A 19,269-nucleotide genomic window follows, 5' to 3' on the forward strand; every position below is an offset into this window, starting at 1 on the left:
AAGTAGCTGTCACAAGTCCGCTTCCCTATCCTGATACATTCCTGGGCAAGAAGTGTCTCTTAAAACGGGCAGTTTATGTAGGGATAGCTTCAGAGCATCAGAGTTTCCACTGCAGAGCTTCTGACTTTCCGAAATGAAGGGGCTTTTAAAAAAAATGGATGATTTTCCCGTTCCCTTCCAAGAAAACGGCAAGTTGTATCACACTGGACAAACACAGAATTTACAGCACTCGATCTCTCTACAAAATATTTATTGTTAACAGCCACAACATTGAATTCTCCACATACGTAGTATTTTGTGACCAAGCATAATATGACTTTATGTATTTACACTCATCTGGCAGATGCCACCTAGGAGTCAAACTCCGCATACCAGCTCATGACCAAAGAGACCAGTTTCTAAAAGGCTCGCCAGGATCCTAGCCCCTGACCTCAAACCAAGGTGAAGTCTCTTAAAGTGCAAATACAGTCAAGAGGCATTGGAAAAGATACACTGCTGCTTCCAAATTTGTTCACTCAATTGTTCCTGTGTCTCCCAGAGCAGGGGTTGGGACATTAACCAAGGACCTGGGAGCCTCAAAAAAAAAAAAAACCAAACCAAAACTCTCTCAAAGACCAACTTGGAGAAGAGAATTACACCCAAATCTCCTACAGCCCAAGCAGATGTGCTCAGCCGCCACCACCACTGCTTATTCAGAAGTGGGCTGTTGAGTCTCACTTCCCCCTTGTTTTGAAGAAATGTCTTTACTTCATCCCAAAGAACATGGGGGGGATTAATCTTTTAAATGTCAAATTTGGAGGGGGAATGCCGTTTCCTGCTTGGCTTTACATAAGGTTGGACACTCCATCAGAGCTGGGAGAGCTGTTTTAATGAGGTCAGTTTCTCATTAGCTGGCTGCCCTGAAGAGCACAGGAATCGCAATCCCGATGCTTTAAGAGAAGCACATAGAAGCTGGAAGCTAAAAGCTTTATTCACCTTTCCCATCTAACCTTCTAGAAACACGAGATACTCAAGTTCCTTGACAATACTTGGCACATTGCCCTCTTTTAAAGGCAGATGGAAAACACTCAGTGCTACATCAACCAAGAAAGATGTCTTTGCCTGTGTGGGTGGCAATCAGCCCTGAGAAGGCATTCAGCTTTAATTTTGAACTGAGCATTAGTGCTGTGTTGTGCACAAACCTGTAAATTTATCTTCCCTCCAGAAAGCCACTGATGTTCTTAGTGTATGTGTCCTTCTAGATCAGTCCTTTGGTCCTCTTCTTCTTAAAGATTTCATGCTGCAACGCACAATGTTTTACAACACCGCAAGCGGAAGAGCGCTGAACAACAGTTTTTAGACAAGCACTCAAACCACGTTAGCCAAGAGCATTTTTAGAATAAAAGACTTCCAAATGCTTCCCTGTGAAAAGTAACAAGAAAAATGGCTGGGGGCTATCTGTTCACTTCTTCAGGCAACAGAGTTGGTAAAACCCTGAAAGACAATTTGCTACTGAACACTAAAGTTTAACTGTTAAAATGCACTACAAACCCCAAATACCTGTATGTTAAAAACCTCTGCAAAATACAGCTGCTTACAGAAACACCAACAATGGTAAAATAGCACCAAGCAGCCTGAAATGCAACAATACTGAGTTGAAGAGGTGGCTGTGGAAAACTACTCAACTGTGAGGACCGAGATAACCATCTCCCTTTGCGCTGGGCATTTAGAGGTGCTGTCCCACTGTCACAAGCCGGAAGAGGGATGCTGGTGTAGTAGTATGAATCTCTCATCTGCATCTCCAACAGCAGGTCTGTTTGGCAGGATCGAAAGCATCAGTCCACTGTTCCCCTCGCTCCTCCAGTCTGGCGGACAGCAAACTCACATCACAGACCGTGCTGTTAGAAATGGCTCTGAACTCGTGCAGTAGCATCAGCAGAGGCAAGCCACGGAGCCTAAGGAGAAGCTTCAACCGCAGCATCAATTCAAATGCCAAGTTTATCAGACTGCCTCGTGTGGGCAGTCCTCCTGCCGACTGTCACAGGCAAATGCTGCAGCTCAGCATGCGCTGCTACTTTAAAGGCACCAGCAGCGGAGAAATGCTCATTCCCCATCCCCAGCTCTTAGCACAGCAGATTTCCGCTGGCAAGGGCTGTAAAAAAAGAAAAAGGCGAGGAAAAGCAAAACGGAGGAAGCTGTTCTACAAGCCGCTTTACTTTTCCAGGGAGACATGCTCTGAATTATATACAGGGCCCCACAGTTGAGATGAACTTTGCTGTAAGAGGGGAACATCTAGACAACTGACCTAAGGTAAAATGCTCGAGCACTGTTTTCCAGTATGGACTGGCACTTGAGAGCAGAGAGAACATGCCCATTACTGTGCTTGTCACCTTACCAGCATTTTACATTTAGGAGAGGGGGAGCGCAGGTGACTGGGCGAGGGAAAGAATGGACTTCCCATGCTGTGACCCAGCACATAAAGCCAAGTGTGTTTGGAAAGGCAAGAATACAATGAACACCACATTTACGCTGAGCCTGTCCCAACCTACTGGTGGATGCCTTTGATCAATGCAGTGTTTCAGGAAAAAGAAACTGGAACCAGGCTTGAAGACCAGCTTGCCAGCCTTTCTGTGCCATTCGTCCACAAGCCCCTCTGGAGCAGGAGAGCATGTCCCTCCCATCTCTTGCAGGGGTGTTCCTTGGAGCAGGGCCACAGCAAAACAGAGTCAGCAGAGTCACACGTAAGATTTTAAAAATTCAATTCTGAAGACACCATCTGACAAAGGAAGCATCGCTCTTTTGGGGCTATCGCTGAAAACCTGCAGGGCCTGTAACAAAATGCATGATGAACTAACTGCATGTCAGTTTTATCAACAAAGGGATACAGGTCTAAGCCTGGTGTGGGGAGAATTTAATGGAGCTTATTTACAAACCAGGAGGGGAAAACTGCATCGGTGAAGGTAAACAGCCTAGACACCCCACAATACTGGCCCACATCATATTCTTTAATATCTAAAAGTAAAAAAATATGGCCCATTCCCACTGCCCTCCCCCCACGATATTTACAAGTAAGATCAGCCAAGATGATACATAAGGAAGATACACAGGCAGACTGTGCTTTCAGTCTCAGTTTGGTTTCTCCATCTTCCTGCTGACAGACTCCTTTATTGCTTGGGTTGCTGACTGGACTTCATCAGTACTGTCTGCGCCCTCTGGGATGCTGGCACAGCAAACAGCAGGGAGGCTTCAGCAAGCTCTGGCAGTGGACAAAACCTATATGGTTTGTTGCACACTAAATCACCAAAAAAAGGATGACAGGATATATAATGCATATTTACAGTCACCCACTCTTTCGGCACGTGTTCCACTGCCAGAGAATCCAGCATCTGCTGTTTAAGTTGAAAACTGTCAGTGTTCACATTTGGCACAGAAGTAACTTTGCATCTGTGGACTGCAGTGAAACCAGAGATCCCAGATGTGAAAAACATGCACTTATGGGAAGGAACTGCACGTTCCACCTTGGAACATCAATAGCCTTGTGCACTTACAGAAGGAAAACACACAATTACAGCTTAAAAAAATGCCACAAATGTTTTGTAAATAAAACAGACTTCATTGCTCTTAGAAATAATACTGTCAGTTCCAACTTCAGCTGAAGCCTGCTGGGCACAGACTGGAAGGTGAGAACATGTAGCATGCCGCTTCTGAACATGCTAGGAGGCCAAGTGGAAGAGTCCTCACAAAGGAATGCAGCAAATAAAGGTAAGACATAAGGAAACATACGTAGGAACAGGAACACAGTCTAGGAGACCCAGGCAATTCCAATACTATGCTTGTAATGATGTGCTGCTGTTCGCAGTATGGAAGTCATCTGACAGCAGCCGCAGCATAGGAATTAGTCGTCAATAGTTGGCAACCAGAAGGCCTACAAAGAGGAAAGAAAGAACATATTTTACAGAGCAGAACACAAATCTCTCCTACAGCACACTGTAGGAGCTGATCACTGCTACCTCCTGTAAGCACACAGGCAGACTACCAAAGAGGCAGCAACACCCTCCCAGCAGTTTAAGGTTACAATCCTTGCTTAAGCTGGTTTGGTTTGCATTGCACATTCTCCAGAGCAAGCCAGTCTTACACAAACTGAATATACCAGCCATGCACAGTGACCTAAAGACTCGTACTTCTGCGTGCGCACTCACTGCTCTGCTTTCAGGTGTGTGTACAAAAGCTGGCTTGCCAGGTGTGCTGCCCCACATATCTACCTGCCAGGTAAGGCACAAGCGAGGTGGGACAGACAGGGACCAGGCTCTCACCAAAGCCCAAGGAAACAGCCATCAGTGGCACTGAGCCATCTCAGATTCATTTCTAAAAGGGTCAGCACTTCATTGAGCTAGGAGGAACTTAAAACACTTTCCTTACCATATTGGAACATGCGCTAGCAAAAGTCATGAATTTTGGATTGAACTGCAGACAGGTTATAGGACCTGTGTGTTTCCCATCCAGCACAGCCACCTTCATCCCGCTTTCCCCATTCCAAACATGAATCTTCCCATCCTCCGAACCTGCAGGCAGGAATGGAAAACAAGATATGCAAGATACATTGGAGAGGCCAGCAGAGAAAGTGAAGTACATAATGGTTTCCGTCAGAGAACTGTAGGAACAAGCATGCCTCGTCTTCATAGCTTAACTTTAAAATTCTCAAAGTATCACTAGGGCATTTACAAAACATCACTAAAATTTACACACCTGTATCCAAACAGTAGGTTTGTATCTTTGCACTGCAGAGACTCAACTATGCAACAGTGCAATGCTATTCTGGCAAAGAGGTTAACAACTACAGTCACCCAGTAGAAAAGGAGGGCTGACACCATCCAGCTAAGGAGGAAAGACCCTTTCCAACTTGCACCCATGTGCAAGAGGCCAAAAGCTGGGTATAAGAGTCACTGTTCACACAAGTTCTCAGTTCAGACACAGGAGATAAATATTTCACTTGGTAGGCACAGAATCAAATCAAAGGCTTTACCATTGAAGGTAACCAGGCTGCAATGCACTATGCCAAATACCAGAAGCTTCACTGGAGATGTCAACTCTCCACATTGCTACAACGGGATAGGTTTTTCACTTTAACATGGCATTTCGCAAACTCTGAGGCTGGGCACTTAACACTAAAGCAGAATTGAATTATAATAGTCTCATTTTAGATAGGATTCCTAATAAAAATGCAAGGAATTTTCTTCTGCTTCTGTATTTATACGTATAGCCTTTCAAGGAGGAAAAATTAAGAAGCACAAGTTACAACTTAACCATATGTAAAAACTGAACAGAAATAAGTGTTTTGGAACTTCTTCCATTATAGTTTTCATTTGGAAGGGCACAGCAGGAAAGTAAATATGTGCAATACAAGTGCTCTCTAGAGACAGACTAAACAAAGACACCCCCCCCCCCCGCCTTCTCTGCAATCAGGAAGTTCTCAGCCAGAACAAAAAAAAGAAGTTTTGCCAAGACCATCACTCATCCAGGAAAAATGAGGATCAGGATTCCAATTACCACAAAGTTAAACATATTTGATGTACCAGACATATAAATAAGAACAAAAAGAAAGTGCTAGGAGAGGGCAGCACCACACAAATATGTCTGACTTGTGTTCATGGGTCCTGTTGGGCAGCAGAGTATCTGAAGCACTTACCTTGGGGTGCCCAACCTGCAGCACCAGGCTTTACAAGAGCTGCAACTGCTTTTTGCCACCCACTTCACTCAGGAGTCCCTCCTGCAGGGGGTGAGGAAGGGGGCCTGGGCCAGAGGAATCATGCTGGGAGCCATCAGGCTGATGCCTACTGCTTCTATCAAGGGTTAAGCAGAGTTTGTTCCACAGACATTGGAATTTACAAGAGCCACATGAACAAAATGCAGCTGCCCAGCACATTGCCAGTGCAAGAATGTCCCTGGGAGGTGTACAAACGCACCAGGCTATGAGACCAATCGCCCAAGCACAGACAGGTGCCTTGTTCATCAAGGTAATGGAGGGCAGGCCACAACATACAGCCCCAAAACACTTAGAGGCAGCACATGAGTGCATCCTAGCCACAGGGTGAGGATCATTGACATAAGTTATGTGACAGATCTCCACGCATTACAAAAGTTTGCTGGTTTCTTATCTTTTTTTGGCATAGTTTTCATATCTAAAGGAAAAAAATAAAAGTCTTCTTGCAGGCTTGTTTACGTTTCAGTCTAGAAAATGCTGAGCAAACCAACAAAACAGAAAACTGTCAATGCAAAGAAAGCTTACAGCTGCACTGTATTATTTAAATGCATTCTGCTTCCCAACACAGACACAACTTTAGTCCTACGTAACACACCTAATTTGAGAGCACCGAAGTTCTTTCAAGAATAATTATCTTACCTATCATGATGAACTGAGAGTCTGGTGTGAATGATGCCTCCAGCGTGACAGCCTTACTATTGTTATAACCCTATGGCAGAAAACAGGAGAATATGTAGTAGAGAGTGTGTCCACAGTAATCTTGCAACCAAAGGGCATCTGCACAGGCAACGTGCTCACCCCAAACGTATGCAGGACAGCTCCTTTAAAGGCATCAATCAGTCGAATGAACCCTCCATTAGTCGATATGAGGATGAGCTTGCCATCATTACTGAACTTCAGGCCTGTCCACTCACATGTTCGATCATACTGCATTTTAAATGTAGCAAATGGCCCCTTCAAAGAGAAAACAGGAAATACAATGTAGACTCTGTATGCATTGCTGCTAACAAAAGTCTGCTTTTAACCTTAGCTCAGGAAAAAGTTTAGGATTTTTCAAAAGGAAATCTTTAGTCCTAAGATACCAAAGAAAAGTGTCATGGCAAGAACATGTCACTGCATGTGTAAGTTTCAAGGAAGTATGAATCCATAGTTTCTATAGCAAAAAAGAGCCACAGTAGGGTGTTTCAATACCCAATAGTCCCATACACTACCACATTCAACAGCAGAAATTAATTTAAGGTAGGATGAAGTTTTCAAACAAGGCTACTAATCAAAATTAGAGAAAGAGCTTGAGTCAGTGTTATTGTCATCTGACTTTTTGAAAACCATGGAACTAACTATGCTCCGTGCTTAGCCAGTTCAGCTGCCCACCCAATTAGTTTCCTTTGAAATTTCCATCCTTTCTGACAATCCTGGCTCCATCTGTGCCAGTGTTCTTCCAGAATAAGCAGCAAGGAAAAAAAAAATACAAGCAAAACACCAAAACCCAACAACAAGAAAAAGCCTAAAGAGGAGTTTGGAACAGGTTAAAGAGTTAGCGGAACTAGTTTAACATTGGTTCAAGAGTGAATTTCAGGATTAGGTGACAGCGCATACCCCTCTCTGTCTGAGAGATCTTTACTTACCAAAAACTCTCTAGGTGCCAAGTAGGCACCCCCAGACAGTAAGCTGGAGTAAACAAATCCAGCCTCTGAGCACTGAGTTTACACTACTTCTTGCAAGATAAAAAGTGTAAGAAGTGAAGTTAGGGTACCTCACCTTGTCAAAAGAACGGAGATCATAAAGCTTCACCATTTCAGAATTTACTCCAGCAGCAAAAATCAACCCTTCTGGGTCAAAAGAACACACAGGCTTCCCCTGGAGATGCATTAAACCCTAGAAAATAGAAGTCCAAATTATTTCACAAAGCTGATGCTCACATTTCTACCATCACCCTTTGAGCCCACTGTGAGCAGGACAGTAGCCTATGGGTGGAACAACTTAATTTCAATTGTAAATACTGAAGTTTTACAAAGGTTCAGAACTCAGCTTCTCAAAAGCAACTCCAACTACTTCAGGTCATCATATGGAGCTTCTAGTTTGCTGCAATGACAAAGTTTACATCAGAACATCAAGACCTCATTTGAGATGTCATCCACTCAAAAAGTACCCAGACACGGGAGGATGATGTGGCTGTATTAATAACCATACCAGACAGTGCCACAAAACACTGCTGCTGGGATTCATAGCAATGCTCTACCAGGTATGGTTGCGAAGGAGGGGAATAAAATGTCTTTTGAAAGCAAGTAGAAACAGCTCCAGTGAACACCACTGCTGAACCTTCCATGCCTGTTTAATGAAAACTCATACCTTCTGGAAGCCAACAGACCTTACGTATTAAAATTGACAGATTACTATCAGTGTTTATTTTTAATGTTAACTTTTCCCTAAACTCATGTAGTAGAAAAAACTTGAGAAAATTTGGTAAAAGCCAACAAGATATATAATTTTCTGTATCCTGACTGGCAGGTCTGTGCATGTTAGCCAAATGTCTTTATGTAACTGTGTGCACATAAATAAGAACACATCTTTGATTAAATCAACAATACATTTAAGAAGTTTCTGCATTTCTGAAATACCATTCTTCTCTGGAGAAGTCTAGAGACTTCACTGCTCCTCTCTTCTTTCCAATTTAGGTCAGTTTTCCCTGTGATCTCTGAAGGCTAGGCAGTAAGCTAGCCAATACTCAGGGCCCTCGCAAGTGGGACATCTCTGGTTTCCCCATATTTCTAGGTACTACGGCTGCCATCTCATGGGCAAATTGAAAATTACAAGTAACACTCAACCTGTTTCCCAAACTTTGCTGGATGCAGCTTCCAGTCACAAGTTTTACCATTCTTCCAACTTCAGGCATTAGCATAAATCACAGAACTGCTACTGAATTTACAACCCTATCTCATCTGTAGCAATTCTGAGATTGAGATTCATCCCAAGGGAAACCTACACGCTGGCATTAAAGGCATACTCCCAGAGAAAGGCAAAATTAAGATTCCTTGTCAGAAAAAGCTTGGTTTTAAGACAGATAGAACAATTTTGTAAGAAATGTAACCTTTTCTTCCTTTTGCATTTACAGTTACATCATCTGGAATAAGTAAATAGCCCCCTCATAAGCAAAATGGTCCCAGTGAGATGGGAAAATATGAGAGCACAACACTACGTGTCCAGAGATAGGGACAAAACAGCTCATCACCAGTAAAAGGTGGAGACTCTACCCCTAGTCTTTCATTCCTGCCCCTGCTGCCAGCTCTGGTACTTTTCTCAGCCCACACAAGCCTGCTTCCACTAAAAAGAGTACAGTAAAGTATTCCAGCAAAACAAATAAATAAAAACAAATACGGTTTTGCCTTGCTAGAGAGTTAAATCTGCTCACAAACAGGTCTGATGAACAACGAAGGTGATGCAAGGAGGGAGTAGACCACATGGTGGCTGTGTTACTTTAGATCATCAATTTCTTCATCAAATTTAATTGCATCAAGGCATCAATTTTAAACACACACTATAAACACTCAGATAAGATGCATTCTCAACCCAGGAGAGATGCTGGCTAAGAGAGAACACTCTCTGCATGGGGTAGCAGCCTGATGAACAAGCTGACACCCAGCTCTTCTCTTGTTTCATCAGCTGTGGGTGTTATTTCTTGCTCTTCCCAGTGCTTCGCCAGCAGAGGCATAGGTGAAAGTGAGTGGCATTACACAATGCGACATACATATTTCTCAGAGCTTTGTGATCAAGGCTCCTTCAGCATGCCAAGAAGGTGTCAACACTAAATCAGCAGCATACATTTCTGGCAGTATTTCTGTTTTATAACAAGCACACATCCATTTTTCATCCTTCTAACTGAAAATGCAACACTATGCGCATGAATTTGATCTCCTACCTGGCAATTTGGAGAGCGGAGATCCCAAAGTCGAATAGTTTTATCAAGGGATCCAGAAATGAAAGTATCATCCACTGGAGACATTGAAAGAGCAACCACTCTGCAACACAGAAGACCACACACATCAGAGACACCCAAAAGAAGTGAACGGAGCAACACCTTCCCCAACAGTTGTGTACAAGCTTGTAACTGCCATGAACAGTTCTACAAAGTGAAAACCAGAGTGAATCGAGTGTAACATAACTCAAGCTCATTACAATCATTATTTCAATTTCTCCTGTACTGTCTCCAAGCCAAATCTTACCTTTTTGTATGCCCCGGGAAATACCGAATGTATTTGTTGTCATGCAGGGAGAGGTATCGGATTGTATCTGAAAACATAAACAAACCATATGCTCCATTATACCATGAACCAAACGTTACCTAAAAGTGGTCACACAGTAAACTTGCTCCCCACAGCAACAGCAATCTTGCACAGTGAATAACTCTGGTCATTTGATTTCAAGTCAGACTTTGAAACAGAATCAAGTTAGAAACAGACATAAAACAACTTCGTTTCCAAGGCAGAACTGGAAATCAGGCACCAGGAAAAGATACTTCCCACAGTCTGAAGTCATATTGCATCTTAAAGGCAAACTGTCACGTGATTTATGCAAGTTAATTTCAAAGTTGCTAAAATTTAAGTACCAGTAGGTTTTATTCTATCATTCTCACAAATTGAGAGTATCAAATTTACAAAGTTGATACTACCACTTTTTTTTTGCTATACAACAGGAATCTTGCTGTCTTACCTACATACACATCCAGCAAATAAATCTCCAACTAAACAGTAAGCATAGGAAATGTGTGAATTCTAGCATTTAGCCAACGAGAAGATAAAAACATGAACTTCAAAGCCAGGACAAGACCATTAAAAAGTAGCAAATCTCTCTTCTTTTTTTTAATCTGACAATCAACAGCTTCACACATTCTCTGCACTTAGAGCAGCTAAGCTTTAAGAAGAGGACAGAGGAGTAATCTAAAGCTTAGTGCACTTAAAGCAATCTTCAACATATATTGAGCAGCACCACAACATTTTTCAAGTGGTAATTTTATTCTGAGTGTAGATGAACATACCAAGAGTAGCCCAGAATTTTGGAAGATGCTGTTGAGACTTTCTCCCAAAATTAAAATAAATCCTTGTAAGAGGAAACAATTATTAAAGCACAGGAGCCACTTTTTAATCTTTATGTGCAGATCCATCTGAGCAATGAAACGTGAAGAGCACAAGTTAAACCTCTGATATCTGAAAGCAGCATCAGCAAAATCCCTTCTCACACTAGTTAAAGGATACTAGTTTAAGCTGTTGCTGGATGGAAGAGATTTGCATTATGCACCTGCATAATACAACACCAAGAGACTCCACACTGCTGTAACAACAAGTCCTGCTGAGGCTCCAAAGATAAATTGAAGGAAAGGACATTTTTACTTTTGACTCGGAAGAACAAGAGCCAGGAGGACGCAATATGCACAGAGCATTTTAACACTCATAAAGGCTACTGTGTTCAGAGATTTTTGAAAGGCTCATTCAGCAAAATTTAGTTTCTGTGGAAAAAATGATCAAGTTACCATTTTTGCCTGAGGTTTCACATCAAGCTGAGATCAGAGTTCTAGACCACCCTCCAGTATTTGACAAGAAAACTAAAGCTGACTGATCAAGTTGGAAACGTGATGCTGGTGACATACCACTCCAAAAGGCTCTAAGTGACCTGAGGTGACTCTCCAAAGTCCCCAACACCAGTGTCACATCCCATCACGGCTAGAACCAATACACTTCAAGCATGCTGTTTAGATACATCTCTAGTTTTTCCTGCAAGAACTGTCGTTACCTGATTTCCAAAGTATCCATGCAGAATTTCATCTTCTTTTGCTAAAGAGGAAGCACTGAGGAACTGTGATCCTTTGTGATCCTTTTTGTTGGCAGCGCTCTGTCCCAGGCAAGGCAGTGGCCTGTACAGTTATCTCCTGTACCGGGTGGTATCATAGACCCTCAAACTGTACAAACTACTACCTCAGCCTGGAATCAGGCAAGAGGAAGTAGGCTCAAAGGTCTTGAGGAAATCTTCAGAAGTAAGTGGATTGGTAGCAACTCCAACACACAAAATGCTTGGAAGCAAGCGCCAGCCCTCCTGTAACGTGTTCCTGGGTTAATTTTCCCTCCCAATAACTATGTTATCAGGTTAAATACAATGCACCTTGCCCAAGACTGCATGCATTAGGGACTACAAAGTATCTGAACCCCTACAGAACACACTGATGGTTTTATTAGGCTTACAGTTCGTAACAGCAACAAATACTTTCACATTCTATCTTATTTTCTTCTAATTAAGTATTTATCATAATGCTACCCTGCAGGATGAAGACTCTAAAGTTTTTGTTTATAAGCACTGGTAAGCCTTTGAGGAACCAAAACTCACAACTCAAAATGGCATTAAAAATGGTTCATTAAATTGTTAATTGTAAATTAAATAACAGCCAAGTCAAAAAAATGTGACATAACAAAGTAAAAACTTATTAAAAAAAATAAGTAGGCTGTGAAACAGACTAAAAAGGCAAGTGCTTCCCGTCACACTTCTAATCCTTTTACACCATTAAATCCAATTCCGTTGGAAACTTCCTTGTTCCTCTAGTTTCAGGCCCAGCTTGTTCTAGTTTAACCTGACTGCCTAACTCTTAACTTCCATCTGCTCTAAATTCATACTCTTCTAAATTCCTTAAGTAATCTACCACACAACACAAGGCACCAGTATCTCTACTGTCAAGCTCCATCTCTGCAAAGGAAAAACCAAAACGAAACCACTGTTCCAGAAATTATGATGACTTTACAAATACGACATTAAAATCCATTTATAAAGTGCTGTGCTAAGAGACTTGTTCACTGAAAAAATGTCAGACACTGACTACAACAAACAAAATTGAGACAAAATTTGAAATTAACACTACCTGTTTCCAACCTTAGGAAGTATTGCCTGATAGAAGAATTAATGTACCTATCTGTGCCAGGTCTTAAATTTGAATTTTAAATTAAACTCAAATACATTAATTGAGAGCCTGTCATGAAGCTCTAGAAGCCCTTTGATGTCACCGATTTACAGAGTGTAGCTATCACAGACCCTGACTGTGGAGAAATGGCATGAAAATGGTTTTTTTGTCTACTACATGGAAAAAACAGATTAACAGAAGCAAAGCTAGCCTCAGAAGAGCTCTGTGACCTCCTCCAGGCTTGGCTGGTGATCTGCTGAGTTACCTGAACTTCCTGCCTTCCCTGCTGCATACAGAGAATGGAAAAACATTCCCTTCCTTTGCAGTTGACTTGTGTGTGTATCAGACAGAGCTATGGCATTTAGCTGACCTTCTGGCCACATGCTCCTTCTACCTCATTTCACACATAAGAAATTAAGACATGGAACCTGACGGCACGGGTATCAAACAGCAAAGTGAACAGCAGGATCAAGAACCGAACTTTTATCGCACAAACAATGTTTAATCCCTTAGTTATTGCAGCAGTGAACAACACTCATGTCAGCATGCTCAAGGGGATATCACCGAGTTGTGCATTAGAGATGAACATTAATTCCTCTGTCTCTGACAGCACATTTATCACTGAAAAGTTGCTATAATTTTTTCCCAGCTCTTTAGAGCTATTTATCCAGGCATATAGTTTTAAGTGTAAGGATATTAAATATGCTAAACTCCAGCAGATCACTTACCATCTATTTTGTTGGAGCTGTACACGACAGTGTTGGCAGCGTGTGTGTACCTGATGAGGTCCACTCCATACTTCTTACTGTACAGCGTTCTCTTTGGTCTGTCAGAAGGAAGCAGAAGTAATTGCATTCACTGCAACAAAAAGCTCAAACTGAAACTCACCACATTAACAAGGCCTGTTTTCACTGAGGTATTACAAGATTGTTTCAAGTAGTCAGATGTTTTTATACAAAGAAAAAAAAGCATTTGTATTTGATTTTCAAATGAGCACCTTGGTGCTTTCTCCAAGACCATCCCTAGGCTTGAGGAGTTCCCTGTAACACCTTTTGTCTCCTCCAAAAATTCTTTTTCTCCATGATGTCTACTGTAAAAAGACTGCAAGGAGCTAGCATAATGAGCCCTTAATGTCAAGCAGCACTGCTTTATCGTTCCCTTGCCTATCCAAACCTCTAATTCATCTGCTGCTTATTTAGCTTGAGAATAATTTGTCTTTTTGTTCTGTGTTACTTCAAAACCTAGAACAGGGCATCTCATTCAGAATAGGGTTTCTCAGTATTAACACAAACATGTATATATACCAGTAGTCTAAAAAAGCAATGGTAACACAGGGACTCTCAACCTACTGGAGAATTACACTCATATCCAATCTTAATTAAAGCATGAAACTCAAATGTAACATTTTGCAACAGAATTAAAGACATTCTAGTGAGAGTGAAGACAACATACAGAACTGGATTTTTAGGGGTCTGGTAAGCAAGTGATGTACTGCAGTACTAGAAATTTAAACTGCAAAGTAAATGTAGGAGTAGCTGGTTAATAAGCGTATCTTGCAGCAGCAGCAGCACCTGTTTAAGCAGTGCAAGGTGTCCACCACCCTCCTTCCCCTTTCTTCCTCAACTGAGGTAGCACAGTGGTTTCAAAGCTGGGCAGTCAACCAAGAGGGGTACCAATCAACATCAGAAATTATACAATCTCTTCCGGGAGTTATTTTTAATCCAGAAATTCATAACTCCGGTTATTACACAGGCCCACAAAATATTTTACCAACACAAACCAAGGACGAGAGCATGGGAATGGAAACAAACAGCAGGAGCAGTTTAAACCAATATCACTGCCAAAAGAAAAGTTTATCAGGCTACACCCTCTGACAAGGTATTTCTAAAATGCTCAACTTTTTCCTTATTTTCATTAGTCTCAAATTGACACACCCAAATGAAAGCATGAGTTGGAGACTTCTCATATCGGAACAAAAATAGACATTCATTCTTAAAGATTAATTCTCAAACAGCAGAAGCCATAGGGCTTTGACTTCAAACGAATTTGCTGGGGACAAGCTTCCATTAACTGAAAGCCAATACAGCAAGTGTAATTAAAACCCATACACCACATGTACCACTTAGACCAAATCTCAACATATTCTTCCTCAGTTGCTCCAGTAGACTTCTAGATCAATTTTTCAGATGCAAACATGCTACAAATTGAAAACAGTACATATAAACATGTGCTTTAAAATATCAAATGTAAATTTAGACAGCAGAATTCTGTAACATTATGTCTGATATATTCCCCCATACTGCTCTCTGTAGTTACCTCAGCTATGCTGTTGACCAAATTGGAAGGAAAAAAACCAAACCAAAACAAAAAAAAACCCCGACAAAAAACGCAAAACATACTAGGACTCTCATGGCTAGTCTGGCTCTTCCTTATCTATGAGAAGTTAAAAGCTTAGAAGTTCTATTCAGAATAAGAGAATATACACCAAAGAATATACACAGAGACAATAAAGATCAACAGATGAACAAAAGCACATTTACCAAAAAAAAGGAAAGAAAGTACTTCTGTTTTTTAAGAAAGGTGAAGTTTTCATGTAAGCTGCTATAAGCAGAAGCATGTCACTTCACACAAGACTGACCGCCTGTTCCCAATCAACTACTTAAAAACACAACCGAGAAAACTAAGTTTTACATATTTTTTAAACAAATCACAATCACTAAATGTAATTCCAAGCTTAAGGTTAATCCATCCAGCTCACTTGCTAATCAAGCAATATCACCAAAGAAAAATGCTTTACGAGATCACAGTCAAATCTGCTACAAAGATGAAAAAAACCACAGGCGAGGTTTGTAATAATATCTGTGCCTTGGTTGGAACCACTAACTACTGCAGGTAAAACCATCACCCAAAACCAGGCTCACTGATATGTCTAGTAAACACCACAGCTAAGCAGGAGTCCAGATCCATCACCTTTTTATTTGTATAAATAATACACAATTGATATATACTAAAATACAAGCTAAACTTTTGCTAGACCACCATTATGTCATACCAGAGTTACAAATTTGCAGTCACGAGCCTCCTGTTCCCAGCCTCAAGGACTGCTGCACATCCCAACGCACAACGCTGTTATAAAAGTTTTCAGAGTTCATTCTTAAGCCCTAACAGACACAGGTAAGCCTCTTGGTTATGCTTTTGAGCCAGCCTATTGTGGAGATATTTGGTGATGCAGAATTAGTTAAAAAAAATAACAACAATTTAGTTGTTTACACATTTTGCAATAGAATTGGAATCTCAGGTCCAAAATTATTGGATGCTCATGAAGAAGCAGGACAAATTTTTCAAGCTTGTTGCCTAAGCTCAGGATATACATGATAAGAGAATCTGTGTTTCAAGGAGATAATCTTGCCCTGTCAGCCCTTGGCTACACATCACTGCTTAAACTGTCCTGACACTTTCAGAAACTGCCGTTCAGTGAAATGGGGCTTGGTCATACTGGTAACGACTCTTGTAGCTGTATGGCTCATTTTGGTATGGCAAAACAAAGCAAACTAGGTGAGGGTGTACCCAAAGTATAACCAAATACAGTTGCATTTTAATTCTAACAGCAGAACGGCTCATTAACAGGGGAAAAAAACCCCAAAGGTTGCCACTTTTACATGGTGAATAGTTTTAACATTCAGGCCGTTCGATGAAGTAGGGTATCTTATACTGAAACCCAGCAAGCAGGACATTTCCTCCTGGCCATTACATTCGCTAGCAATGACATATACAAGAAGGTGAGTGTTCCAGGCCCTTGAAATGGTGGTTAAAGAAAGAAAATAAACTATAGGCCTGAAACTGCCAATTTCCACCATGTCACAGCAATGATCAGTCACAGATTTGGGTTTTCATCTCCATGTGAATCTCTAGTGACAAAGTAATTCACTGCTAAAACTTTCCAGGTGAGAGAAAAAGTGTGTCCTGCATCCCTAGGTACCTCTAAAAATCACAGTTACACTTTTAAATCAATTGATAGTACAAGAGAAACTTTCAAATTAATTTTATAGCCACTAGATAAATGCATCCTGAAACAGGGGTTACCTTGATGAAACTACTCTCATTGCCCTGTAGCACTGCAGCAGACGACTATCGATCTTCTACATTTAACTTAATTAAAGCAAACCCTCTGACTGTAAAGCATACATCAGGACTAGATGGAGATAGGGATGAAAGGACTAAATGCCTCCCAACCCATCAAACTATTCTCTACAAGTTTCAAAGGGGAAGAGCAATCAATACCATCTGCATTAACATCACTCAGCCCTTCTACTATGCTATATAATTAGGATCTAGAATACAATCCATGGCAGACACCATACGTATAAAGTTACCTATTCTTACACAAATAAAAATTAAATAATTTCAAGTAAGAGTTCACTCTATCAGATGGGGAACACCAACAATTTTAACGTGTAAAGCAAGCAAACTAAACAGAAGTGTAAAATAACATATAGTAAGTGTTCTGCAATATTAAGAAAGTATGCAGGATGCAATCTTTCAAACACAGCAAGTACGATGTCTTGGTCTGCTTGAAAAGGCAGGAGGACTAGGAATATCTGGTTTACTAAAAAATATACACAACACTGACACATCTACCTCCTGGTACTCCCAAGCCATTTCTTTTTCATTCCTGCATTACCCTGTCCTTTTATTCTCTCTCCTACAATACACATGCTCATCTTTCTTTCACTTTCTATATGTATGGGATGGTCTCTAGTCTTGAATTTACAAAAAAAATATCACCTCAGAATTCCATCTCTACACCAAGAAGCACATGAAAATTAAAACTTAAAAGAATTTAAAGCAGCCAAATGCATACTTCTACCAACTGAGAAAGATTTTAATGGAATGATGACATCATTGGGCTCAATTTGTTCCAACTCTCATAGAATACAAATGCCTTTTGTGTACGTTCCAAGACATCAACTGCAAATGTTACTGGTGGTCTTATTTGCACGGTTTTATCCTCTGAACAAGAGCACCGTATCTCAAGTGCCATGCAAATTTCTGGATGAGCATTGTGTGATCAATGAAAGAAGAAAGATAAACTAGACAACTCTGTTCAGTGAGAAACACACACACCTTAATTCATTAATCTTAAGTAACAGAAATCAATAAGCACCTTGATTGACTAAATATAAATTAAGACAACGTTTGAAGACACACGTAAATCACACATGTATTTTAACTGTGCTTTACAGATAAAAATGCAACTAGAGAAAAGGATTTAAAGCACAGAGGACCACCTTTTCCTGCAATGCTTCCAGACACCACTTAGGAACTGGTTCTTAAGGAAAACACGATGAAGTTTTTAGAAGTTACAGTAAACACACGCCACACCATCTTCACCTTTTGGCTTAAAGCATTTATCCAAGAAGTTACACTCAAATTAGCTTGTTTAAAATGGCACATCTGTGCACTGTTCACAGCAATTGCTTCTATTTTAATCAGCAAGACTTAAGTCCAGAGAAGCCTGAGAAGTCAGTTTGCATATTTGTAACAATCCCGAGACCTGGAAATGTGACCAGACTCAACCCCTTAAACTTAACAACTATTTAGTTCTCACAGCAGTGAACTCTCTCACACTTGGGAAATTACCATGGCTGGCTCCAGCCTCATCACTGGCTCTAGCCTACCAGAGATAACAAGCAGAGACACCCGTAGCGCAGACAAAACCATGCTGCTCCCACCTCTGAGCCCCAATTTAGCCGTTTACAATCCCCCCGTGGGTCAGACATCGTTGCAGTTCCACTTACAAGCCTACGCTAAAAAACAAGAAAAGAAAAGCTAAAGATTACCAGCCAGACCTGCCACCTCCTCAGCGCAGTCGCACCGGTGCGGAGCCGGGCACAGCTTCTCCCCGAACGCCGCAGCGGGCAGCGGCCAAACCGGCGCCCCTCACAGCCCCACCCTGCCCCAGAAACTCCCCCAGCCCTCCCGAGGCAGGCACCCCGCTCCCCCGGCCCGGCAGAGGGGCGGGCCAGGCCGGCTCCCCGCCACTCACTTGCCCTCCTGGCAGTCGTAGAGAACGATGGAGTCGTCGTCGCTGCTGGAGATGACGGTCTCGCCGTTAGGGCTAAAGTCGAAGCAGTTGATCTTGTCCGAGTTCTCGCGGAAGACCTTGGCCACGCGGAAGCTCCGCAGCACGTTGTCCGTCAGCTTCATCCCGCCGCCGGGCCGGGCCGGGCCGCGCCGAGGGCGGCGGCGGCGCTGAGGGGAGCCGGGCGGGGCTCCGGGCGGCGGCGGGAGCGGACGTGCGGGGCCTCGCGGGACGGCGGGGATGGGCAGAGGGCGGGGAGGGGCGGCGGGCCGGGGCGGGCGGCGCCCTCCGGCTCGGCTCGGCCCGCTCAGGCCGCGGAGAGGCGGCTCCTCCTCATTGTGTCCGCCATCTTGCTGCTCCGGGAACGGCAGGGGGCGGTGCGCGGGGCACCCTGGGAAGGTGGGGGGGGCGCGCGCTCGGCCCCTGCGGGGCGTTGGGGGAGCTCGGCGTGGGGGGGGCGGGGCGTGCGCACGGCCTGCTGGGATTGGGGAGGGCGCTGCGGGGAGGTGG

At 42.4% G+C, this 19,269-nt stretch overlaps 1 protein-coding gene across 1 annotated transcript; it reads right to left on the reverse strand.

Annotated features, from left to right (window-relative positions):
- Positions 1–220: 220 nt before the first annotated feature.
- WDR82 (WD repeat domain 82) lies at positions 221–19,146 on the reverse strand. The gene is made up of 9 exons (XM_072875965.1): positions 18,724–19,146; positions 13,406–13,503; positions 9,961–10,027; positions 9,657–9,756; positions 7,499–7,615; positions 6,539–6,694; positions 6,380–6,449; positions 4,399–4,541; positions 221–3,904 (listed from the first exon to the last, which is right to left on the reverse strand). Exons 1-9 carry the CDS (start codon positions 18,882–18,884, stop codon positions 3,875–3,877), a joined length of 942 nt encoding a protein of 313 aa, XP_072732066.1. The 5' UTR covers positions 18,885–19,146; the 3' UTR covers positions 221–3,874.
- Between the last annotated feature and the right edge of the window lie 123 nt (positions 19,147–19,269).

This window comes from Ciconia boyciana, chromosome 11, assembly GCF_034638445.1.
Source record: "Ciconia boyciana chromosome 11, ASM3463844v1, whole genome shotgun sequence".
In the NCBI taxonomy this organism is placed as follows: domain Eukaryota; kingdom Metazoa; phylum Chordata; class Aves; order Ciconiiformes; family Ciconiidae; genus Ciconia; species Ciconia boyciana.

Excerpts from the sequence above, each read along its gene's own strand:
- WDR82 (XM_072875965.1), bottom strand. The coding sequence starts at position 18,884 with ATGAAGCTGACGGACAACGTGCTGCGGAGCTTCCGCGTGGCCAAGGTC. Across the intron at positions 6,695-7,498 it reads ATCTCCGTTCTTTTGACAAG|GGGCCATTTGCTACATTTAA; the intron begins GTGAGGTACCCT and ends TTCTCTTTGAAG. Across the intron at positions 3,905-4,398 it reads CTAGCGCATGTTCCAATATG|GCCTTCTGGTTGCCAACTAT; the intron begins GTAAGGAAAGTG and ends TCCTCTTTGTAG.